At 40.2% G+C, this 11,462-nt stretch overlaps 1 protein-coding gene across 1 annotated transcript in view; it reads right to left on the reverse strand.

The window, feature by feature from the left end:
• The window catches only part of MON2 (MON2 homolog (S. cerevisiae)), a 135,449-nt gene extending 131,628 nt beyond the window's left edge, over nucleotides 1-3,821 (reverse strand). Inside the window, exon 1 of the mRNA XM_011926196.1 lies at nucleotides 3,295-3,821. Within this exon, the coding sequence (XP_011781586.1) occupies nucleotides 3,295-3,405 (111 nt within the window). The 5' untranslated portion in view covers nucleotides 3,406-3,821. The remainder of the gene's footprint in view (nucleotides 1-3,294) is intronic.
• Between the last annotated feature and the right edge of the window lie 7,641 nt (nucleotides 3,822-11,462).

Here is an 11,462-nt window from a genome sequence, read left to right on the forward strand (position 1 = left end):
GAGACTCTGTCTCAAAAAAAAAAAAAAAAAAAAGAAGTGATTATAGAAGGCTTCAAAGTAATTTTTAAAACAAAGAAAAAAATTTCATACAAATATTCCCAAACAAATTAGCTAGTACAGTTGTACTAAAAAAAGTTATACTGCTAAAACATGAAGATTTATGTATAAGGACTAAGAAAAATAGAAAAAAAGAGAAAGAGGTTATTATAAAATGACAGAATAAAGTCATAGCCACTACAACAACAATTTAATATACAAAGGATAGAGTTATAAATGAAAACTGTAAGGTAGGAAAAACCATGTAGAAGTCCAAAGACAGTAAGTAAATATCAGTAAACAAGGCACTATCCTTTATCAATACTCTTTTAATGGTTTTTCTGACAGATCTGAAATCTTTAAATCCAGCTTATTATTAATTTTTAAAAAGAATTACATGGCCAGCCTGGGATACGCCTATAATCCTAGCACTTTGGGAGGCGGAGGTGGACAGATTGCCTGATCGCAGGAGTTGGAGACGAGCCTGGGCAACATGGTGAGACCCTTTCTCTACAAAAAAATATACAAATCAGCTGCATGTGGTGGCATGCACCTGTAGTCTCAGCTTCTCAGGAGGCTAAGGTGGGAGAATCACTTGAACCCAGGAGGTAAAGGCTGCAGTGAGCCAAGATCCTGCCACTGCACTTCCAGTCTAGGTGAAAAGATCCTGTCTCAATAAATAAATAAATAAATAAATAAAATAAGAGTCGAGCACTATGGCCATAAAAGGCAGAAATGACTAAAACTTTGAAATAAAGACTAAATATAAAATGTCTCCGTTAACTAGCTTCTTAGACTTTGCCTTAAAGTTTAGTTAGCACCCAAAGAGAAAAATAAAACCAAAATCTTACCAGTTTCTTGAAAAACAAAAGCCAAAATTTGGCACTCTTATTAATTTAATAGGGAAAAATTTAATTCAGCCAAATTATTTCTTGAAAGTCAAAGCTTTGTCCTAAAACATCATCATAATTAGGCTAATCATCCTTTTTGTTTTAAACCTATGACACAGTCAAGACCATTTTTCAATTCCTAAAGTAGTGCCCAGTGTCATTGGGTAAGAAATCAAAAAGCTTTCATTCAACAAATTCTTACAAACATGTACCATATACAAAATTATGTATCAGAGATAATTACAAGAATTACTTTTGCTATTACCTCAAAGACGAAGTGCAATTACAAAATAGCTCTCTAGTCAGTGTTCAAGTAAAAACTAATGAGATTTTTTGTGAGTTTGTTTGAGACAGGGTCTCGTTCTGTCTCCCAGGCTGGAGTACAGTGGCACGATCACCACTCACCGTGGCCTTGACCGCCTGGGCTCAAAGGATCCTCCAGGCTGGGCATGGTGGTTCACACCCGTAATCCCAGCACGTTGGGAGGCAGAGGTGGGCAGATCGCTTGAGCCCAGTTCAGGAGACCAGCCTGCCAAAACCCCGTCTCTATAAGGAAAAAAAAAAAGCGAAAAATTAGCCTGTAATGGTGGTTTGCACCTGTAGTCCCTGCAACTCAGGGGGCTGAGTTGGGAGAATCACCCGAACCAGGGAGTTCGAGGTTGCAGATCGCACCAGTGCACTCCAGCCTGGGCCACAGAGACCCCATTTCCAAAAACAAAAACAAAAACAAATGTAATAAATGGCAATTAAATTCCCAAGCTAGACCACAAAAGCCTATAGAGGAACCACAGTTTTTGTATGAATTATTAGAACTGTGAAGTCAGTTCTACAAATTATTGTTGAAATTACAAAATAGTGTTTGATATTTTCTAAATGACAGCATTTCTCTTACAATTAAAACAACTTAATTCTTTAAAATTCTCTAAAACATCCTAATTCTTTAGATTGACTGGTTATCACTTTCAACAGAGGATATAAAAAATAATGAAAATAAATATCAAAACAAACTACTGACCACGTGAAATAAAACCTATCGTAACAGCCATCTTTCCAAAAGTGGCACATCTGGTTTCCATCACTGGGTAATACTTACTTTATTAAAGATATACAAGATGGAGTTTGTTGAAAACTGATAAAACCAATGCACTTACAGAAAAGTTAATATTCCTTACAAGCCTAAAATCTGAAATTTATTGGTCAAGTTCTAATTACATAATCTTCATAATAATAAAGGTACATTTAAATAAGTATGTAAATATGAAATCCCTCGGTGAATTTTTAGGGCTAAGAGTAAATGAAATTGCAGGTAAAATAAACTACATTAAATAGGAATAAAAATAAAAATAGCCAGGCGCGGTGGCTCACGCCTGTAATCCCAGCACTTTGGGAGCCAAGGCGGGCAGATCACCTGAGGTCAGGAGTTCGAGACCAGCCTGACCAACATGGAGCACTCCTGTCTCTACTAAAAATACAAAATTAGCCAGGGCTGTTTTTGGTGTTTTTTGTTTTGTTTTGTTTTGAGAATTAAAATGGCATTTTAAGAGAAAAAGCAAATAGTAACCAAATGTTAAATATTTCAACCCAAGAACTATTTGGAGAATCTAATTTCCATGTATTATTTACTAGGGTCTCTTTAATAATACCCTTTTGCTCTGACATCTTTCCCATACATAATATAAAACCATCCTTTAACCCTACTTTACAGGTGGAAAACAAAAAACAAAAAAACCTGAAGCTCAAAGAGGTTAAGATTTATTGCTAGAACTTAAATTCAGGTGTGTTCGCTCTGACTGCAAGCCCCACTTCCCACTACAGCACTGCTCATAGCAAGAAGGTTTAACATGATTCTGTGGATCTTCAATATTATTCATAAATTAGGTGGCTCTAGATAGTTTAACATGTCAAAGGATTGATAGAGTTAAGCTGAATGATATATGCCAGAAGGAAAACTGTTTCCAATTCAGTGATACGCCACAAACGTGAGGAGTACACGTTTCAACACGATGGGTGGATACTCGTTTTGGGGAGCAACAAACAAGTTTTTCAATTTTGGTTTGGCCACTTTCGAGTAAGAAAAAGGCCAGAATAGGCTAGCGTACAGTACACCTAGCTGTTTTAACTAAATAGACTCACTTCACGAACTTCACTCCTAAACTGGGAGGACAAGAGAGGGGAGAAAATCAAAGTGCCTCAGCTCTCTCCAGTGGAAACTATAAAAAGCCCTTGTGGAACAACCCACCGACTCACACATCTGGAAAGGTGAGGACCGAATGAAAATTAGACAGGACTAGAAACTGGGGTGAAGCACTTGGTCTAACAGGACCAGGCATGCTCACAGTGCCTTCTCCTGACGTCGCCTGAAGCTTACCTCTTTGACAGGTGGGAATTTCTTTTTGCACTCCAGTGACAAGGCGCGCAAGTCGCTCTGCATATTCTCCAGCAGCTTCTTCACCGCCTCGGGGCTGCTGGTGCCAGACATGATCCTCCAAGGTCCCAGCCAATTTCCGAGACGTACAAACAAGCTCCGGCACTGTCAGCTCCTTGGGGCCACAGGCAGCTCCCTCCAGGTGTCTCTGGTCCTTCAGCAGCCCGCTTCTTAGGCCCTGCAGGGACTCTGCCGGGCCCTGGGCTGCGAACCCGGAGCCTGCTCGAGCGTCCCCCAGCAGCCTGACAGCAACACCTCCGGCTTCTCTCGGAGGCGCCCCCGGCAGTCGCCCCGCCCCGCTAGGCTCCGCCGGCTCTGGCCGAGGAGCCCACAAGGCGGGCAAGTCCCTCCGCTGCCGCGGGGCCCAGCCACACCGGGTGTCACCAGCTAACCCGGCAAAAAGATTTAGCGCCAGCTCCCCAGGTCCCTAAGACTCGCAGACGCCATTAGCCGAGTCGCCCACAATTCCGAGCGCTGCCGGGACACGTCAGCCGCACTTCCGGGCACCGTGGCCTCCGCCACCGCCACGGCCAACCCCGGAGACAGGCCTTCGTCGGGGCGGGGCTGGGGCGTGGCCATGCTCGGGGCTGGCCGGGTTCCGGGTGGGCAGCGATTCCCAACAGCCCCACCCCTGCCATCAAGTAGGCTAGAGGCAGGGTTTGCGGCGTCAAGATTCGCTTCTTTTTCATTAACAAGGGCCTGCACAGAGCCCCCGAGTACTCCTTGGCATATCTCTTTGCGTATGTTTGTGTTAAATTGTATTTCGGTGTAAATAATTTGTTTCCCTGTGGATTGATCTTAACGTGTCTCCTCCCGCTTCATTTCGAATCTCTGGACTAGTGGCACCAAATCAGTGGCTACCTCCTGTTAATATATATATTTTTTTCTTTAAGCGCAACTGGTGCACTTACTGTGGAGTAGCCTCTTATTTTCCTAATTTCTAAAATGAGACTACCCTCTGCTCCACGCTTCCGCTGGCTTCCCATCTCACTCAAAGTAAAAGCCAAAATTCCTACTGTCACCTACCAGGCGCTACGAGATCTGTCCCGGGCTTTTTACTGGCAGATGCTCCCAGCTAAAAGGAGAGTTTCGGAAGAGTGGGGCTGCCGGTTCTTCTTCTTTTTAAATCTTATTTTGTTTCCTATGTATTTCTAGCACCTAGAACAGCGTCTGGCATATAGTAGGTAATCAGTACATACTTGTTGAATGAATACCCTACCATTACAAAATCAGAAAGTTTCGAGGCTCAAATAACCCACAGATACATAAAAGCCTTCATCAGATGTGAAGTGCCAAATAAATGTGAGGCAAAAGCCAAACAGAAAAATCGTCATCTGTATTTCCCCAAGATCCAGGTTGGTCTACTTTTGCCCCCAAGACATTTAGCAGCTGCTGATCAGAAAATAGAAAATGATGGAGGAAAAATCAGAAACAGTAGAGATAAAGAAACCAACACCTTCAGACAGCTGAGCTTATGACACCTTTACAGGATGGAAGACGGTGAGCCATGAGATTGTCAGTGGGTAGCACTGTTTGGCTGTAACAGAACTACTTTGTAAACTAAATGATTTTATTTTATTTTTTTCCTTCTGATAAGAAGCAAAGCAAGGATGGATAAAGGGGGCAGATGAGGTAATAGTAGAGAGCTCCTAGGGCAGTAATTTTGATCATTTGTGCCTATTACACAACTTCTGGAAAACTTGGGGACAGCTCCTATGGTGTAAGTTTTATGTATGAAAACCTGTGAATTTAGCAAAAAAGTTTAAATGGAATATATGGCAGACATTATTCTTGAGGTCCCAGGGAACTTGTAAAAATGAGGCGCTTTTTTTGGGTGGTGGGTGGAGACGGAGTCTTGCTCTGTCACCCAGGCTGGAGTGCAGTGGTGCGATCTCCACTCACTGCAACCTCCACCTGCCAGGTTCAAGCAATTCTCCTGCCTCAGCATCCCGAGTAGCTGGGACTACAGGCATAGGCCGTCACCCGGGCTAATTTTTTGTATTTTAGTAGAGACAGGGTTTCGCTGTGTTGCCCAGGCTGGTCTCCGACTACTGAGCTCAGGCAATCTGCCCGCCTAGGCCTCCCAAAGTGCTAGGATTACAAAGGTGTGACCCACACCCCAGGCCTTTTTGTTTGTTTTTTGTTATTTGAGTAGAGATGGGGTTTCACCATGTTGGCCAGGCTGATCTGGAACTCCAGACTGCAAGTGATCCACCCGCCTCGACCTCCCAAAATGCTGGGATTACAGGCATGAGCCATCACACTCGGCCAAAAATGATGCTTTAATAATTGGGCTAGTGATATAGGATCAAATTTTCTGCCTTTTGCTATGTAGCCAACTTTTCTTTTGCATTTTTTACTATTGGTAACTTTGGCATGATTAATTCAAAATCATCTTTAGAATCTTTTACATCTCTCTTCAGAGTTGAGGACATGCAATTGGAATCAAGGTGAAACCCCCATCTCTACTAAAAATACAAAAATTAGCCGGGTGTGGTCATGGGCACCTGTAGTCCCAGCTACTGGGAGGCTGAGACAGGAGGATTGTTTGAACCTGGGAGGCAGAGGTTGCAGTGAGCTGAGATCACACCACTGCACTCCAGCCTAGGTGAGGGAGTGAGACTCTGTCTCAAAAAAAATAATAATAAAATAAAAAAATAAGGTGTAGCAAGTACCTATATCTAGTATTCTGTAAATTTCTTTTTTTAAAAAAATACACAATAGGCTTTTATGTACATATGCCAAGAGAGATTATACTGCCTCAGAAACAATGCATGGCTTTATACCAAAGTCAAGCAAGTTACCAAAGGTAAAAATAATTTTTTATTCTATAAGTTAAGAAATCAACTAAAGTTAAGAGTTAGCATTTCAAAAAACTGAATATTTTCTCTTTTAGTAGCAAAACCAAATATTCAAATACATATTTTTGTTCTCAAGTATCTCAAGAAATACTTTCAAAATTGCAGCACTCCTATAAATGTCAGTGTGGGTATAAAACACTCCTCTGTAGCGAGTGTTTTAGCGAGTTTACTCCTCTGTAGCGACAAAATCTCTCTTCATTGAAAATTACATTAATAAATGCCTGATAAATTTAACCATTTATTACCATAAATAATGCGTTCACAGCATCATTACATGGTAGTTAGGCCTCAGGCTCTGAAGTTAGAAAGCTCTAGTTTGAATCTGAGTTCTGCTGGTTACTCCCTGGGTCACTCTAGCACATTATTTAACCTCTCCAGTCTTCACTAATCTTTACTACTTAACCTCTCCATAGCTTTAAAAGAAGAAAACAAAAGTGCCTGCTTCATGAGATAGTTGTGAGGTTAAATGAAATATTGTAGGTAAAGCAGCCAGGCACACATTAGTTTTGAGTAAATGTTTTAAATAGGTGGTAGAAAAGAGAACTCTTAAATTTGTAGTCATCACTAATGCCATCTTTTATTAACTTCTATCAGAATTATCAGCGAGTTTTGTCCTAGTATTTAATCTTCTAGTTGAAAATTAGGAAATCCATGTCTTTTTCTGAGTTCTTATTATGAATCTTTTAGAAAATATATCTATTTAACAATGAGTATATATTTACGTGTAATAAGAAAATTTGTCTAATGTCATTCTGAAATATCTTAGTTTAATGATGAAATACAAATGTTATTCAACCTACCTTTCTAGTTGTTCAGTCCCTCTGATTTTATCACATTTACTTATTCTCCTCTTAGACTTTTCTTTTACCTACTCCTTAGTTATTAGTGTTTCCCAGAATTCTATTCTCTGCTGTCTTACCCAGCCCCATTCGCTTGTCTTATTTATTCTCTTTGAGTGATCCTTTGCACACCAATGGCTTCAATTACTGCCAGTCTTTTGATATCACCCTGTATAACCTCCGTGTTGATACATATCAATAGAAGGTGCAGAGTAGCAGAAATACCACCACACAGACACCACTTCAGTTTACTTATCTAAAGGATACGTAAAGGAATTAGTTGCAATATCAGCTAAGAGATGAAAGTGCAAGTTTCTAAACCTTCCAAATACTCAGACCTTCTGGAATGCATAACATCAGACCTTCTGGAAATTTAACTTTCTCTTCCAGTCCTAGTCTTATATGCATAAAGCTGGACTAGTCCCATACATAGCCCCTTCACTAGAGACCACTTCACCTAGGCATGGTAGATCCTTAATCACAGAGTAATACAATACACAATGTGATAGCTAGGACACAATTTAGAGGATATTCAGCTATGAACAAATTATTTATTCTAAGCTTTTCTAGGCTAATGCAGTCTAGTTTAGTGTATTCCCGAATTTAGCACGATGAGAATAAAACATGAAACCATAGTCTCGATGTCTCTGAAAGCTATGATGTCAAGCCCTTATACACACTTATAATTACAGAGCTCTTGTCTGAGATCCAGACATGAATATTCAACTGGTTATTGGACATCTTTACCTTTAAGTCTCATTGGCACCTCATATTCCTCCCCAAAAAGGAGTTGATCCTCTTCATACATTACCTTTCTCAATGAAAAGCATCACCATCCATCTGGTTGCCCATATCAAGAAACTAAGAGTCAATCTTGACTCTTCCTTCTCCCTCATCCATTATATCTATGCCGAATCAAGTTCTGTTGATTCTTCCTCTTCATAGCTTTCTAATCCATCCCACTTTTCTCTACTCTCACTAACTTGGTTCAGGCATTTACATAGATCACACACACCAAATAACATCCTCTCCATTTACAATAGGGCACATTCTGAGTAAATGACTAGGTGACTTCACTTCGTTCTCTTCATTTACATAGAGTATTCGCCAAGTACCAATGGGAAACCTCTAGATTATTGAAACCCCAGAAAATTCTGTAAGCAGGGCTCTTGAGCCTATGCTCCGGCCCACTCCCACACTGTGGAATGTACTTTCCTTCTCAATAAATCCCTGCTTTTGCTTTCCTGGTTTTGTTTGTGCATTTTGTCCAATTCTTTGTTCAAGATGCCAAGAACCTGGACAGTTTTTACTGGTAAAACAATGAGCCATGATCATATCACAGCACTGTAGCCTGAGCAACAAAATGAGCCGCTGTCTCAAAAAAAAAAAAAAAAAAAGGAAGGGAGGGAGGGGAAGATCTGATAAAGTTTGAGGCCGTCTCTTCCCTTAATCTATTTTCTGAACATCTTTTTTTTTTTTTTTTTTTTTGTGAGACAGGAGTTTTGCCCTTGTTGCCCGGGCTGGAGTGCAATGGCACAATCTCGGCTCACTGCAACCTCCACCTCCCAGGTTCAAGCGATTCTCCTGCCTCAGCCTCCCTAGTAACTGGAATTACAGCATGTGCCACCACGCCCGGCTAATTTCGTATTTTTAGTAGAGATGGGGTTTCTCCATGTTGGTCAGGCTAGTCTCGAACTCCCAACCTCAGGTGATCGGCCCGCCTCAACCTCCCAGAGTGCTGGGATTACAGGCATGAGCTACCATGCCTGGCCTATTTTCTGAACATCTTATTGATTGGAGCCTTCCTTTCAGATTGGTTATTTGTTTAGAAAAAAAGAACTTTAGGTTTGTCATAGCACTGCTAATACATTTCCCTATATGATGACACATATTGTATTTAATTGTAAAATTGTCTGTCTCCCTGCTACACCACAAGTTCTTTGGTGGAAAGGTCCTTGTGTTATTCATAGCTATATTCCTGGCAACTGGTATGTGTTTGTGTGTATGTACATACACACAAACTAAAACATTTGTTTTAGTTACATGGATTCTTGTTCTTGATCAAAGAGGAGCAAAGGTACAGAGAAAGTTATCAAGGCAAGAATTTAAGCAAAAGAAAACAAACTAAGGGACTGGGATATACACATTAGGCAACTTGCTCCCACAGAGGAGACTCAGTAAATCTTGAAGTGAGTGCCACCATGTACCTGCCACCGTACATCTTATCCCAAATAGCTGCTTCCTTCCCTCAAGAAATATTTGTTGAGTGAATGGAATGCTGCAACTAAGATAAGTTTTCTGCCTTTAGAGTTTAACACCACAACCGTAAAAATACTAAGCCACTGTGAAAACAACTGTATATGGCATATGGTGTTTGCCAGAAGTAAATGTCTTAAATCTTTGAAATAAAGTTTGAATCAAAATGAAGAATTCTTCTCAAGATCAGTGAATTCGCCTGGCATTGTGGCTCACGCCTGTAATCCCAGCACTTTGGGATGCCAAGGCGGGCGGATCACGAGGTCAGGAGTTGACGACAAGTCTGGCCAACATGGCAAAACCCTGTCTCTACCCAAAAAATACAAAAATTAGCCAGGTGTGGTGGCACACCCCTGTAATCCCAGCTACTCAGGAGGCTGAAGCAGGAGAATCACTTGAACCCAGAAGGTGGAGGTTGCAGTGAGCTGAGATAGCACCACTGCACTCCAGCTTGGGTGACAGAGTGAGACTCTGTCTCAAAAAAAAAAAAAAAAATCAGTGAAGTCAATGTAAAATTCCTAGCATAGTGTTTGGAACACAACTGGTGCACATAAATTATTAGCTCCTTATCGTCTTAATACAGAGCCAAGAGTAGCCAGTGAATGTTTTCCTTCACTACATTTATGCATTGATTATTGTATATTTTTATTGTAAGACATTTTTGAGGATCTGGTTTTATTTTTTAAAATTATTGGCAAGGCCAGACCTCAGTCGAAATGTGGAGTAGGAAGTTTCCAAGGCTCATTACCCTTCACAGAAACACCAAAAAATGAACAAAAACCGTCAGAATCCCCTTCTTCAGAATCTGGAAAATAGTCAAAGGTTTGTAGCAACCAAGTGAACATTGAATTAAGAAAATGACTTAAACCAATAGGAGAGCTTTGTGGCATTTAACTTAGCTTTGCCCCACTCACATTCCCAGAATAGTAGCAGGTGTTCTAGATGGCAATCTACATTCCTGCTGGTGGTATCTGGTTCTGGAGGAAATAGAGTGGACCTTCTTCCCAAAGAATTGTGTTTGTTAGTTGCAATATGTCTGGGAGTTCCCTAAAGGACTGAAAAACAGGATTGCCTTTATTTTGCCTTACTCAGAACTCTTTCGGGGCAGAAAAATGGTTAAGTGAGGGCATTCTTCAAAAACATTGAAAGGCAAATAAACAAGCTTAGGAATCCCTCTCTTGAAAGTATATAATATACATATTTAGACTGTGAACTGCCAGATTGCTTTACAGAATGGACAAATATGTCTGGTCTTTCACCAGCAGCACTAGGTCCCTGTATCTCCACATTTCCACCAACACTTGGGAAAATTAGAGTTTCTACTGTGTGTCAATCTAATGGTATAAAATCTCACTGTTTCAATTTGTAGTTTATTACTAATGATTTTTGTGCATGTTTTCATGTATGTGTTAAGATTTGGGTTTCTTCTGTGAATTGCCCATTATCATTTGCCCATATTTCTATTGTATTTTCTTGTTGTTAATTTGGAAGCATTTATCATATGTTCTAGGTATCATTGCCTCTTTGGCATTAGACAGTATAAATGATTTCTTCTAATTTGCTATGTGTCTATTAACTTTTTTCATAAAGTCCTTTGTTGAAAGGAAATCCTTAATTTTATAAAGTCACACCTTTTTCCAAGTCTTGGGACAGAAATTTTCATTGTTTTTTTTTGTGTATCATTCCTTCATCTTAAGGTTTGTGCTTTCTGGTAGTCTTCTCTAACTTTCAACTTTTCTCAAGTTGTTCAAGTTGAAAAGCCATGAGCCGTGAGTTTGCATTATGTAGATTTAATTTTACCAGCCTGTTCATGGATTTCAAAGAGAAAGGCACTTTACCAGTTTATATGATGTTTTTTAATAGCCTCTCTCAGTACCACACCCAACCCATTAACAAAGCTGGTAACTAAATCAGACACCATGCAGTCATCAGGATTAGGTCCAAATGAACCTTCCCAATGTTTTTTAAGCAGTTACTATAATCAGAGACTGATTTGTCTCTTTATTATCTGCACTCTTGAAACTTTGACCAGTCTATTTTAGATAGCAAGGCCATAGGGTAGGAATCTTTACTTAGCTTCATGATAGGTGATGGGTGTATTTCGATTTAATTATAAGTCTTCATTGACTTAGGCCCATTTAGCCTTTTATAGGGA

The sequence above is a fragment of the Colobus angolensis genome, unplaced genomic scaffold, assembly GCF_000951035.1.
Source record: "Colobus angolensis palliatus isolate OR3802 unplaced genomic scaffold, Cang.pa_1.0 Scaffold67, whole genome shotgun sequence".
Classification (NCBI taxonomy): Eukaryota; Metazoa; Chordata; class Mammalia; order Primates; family Cercopithecidae; genus Colobus; species Colobus angolensis.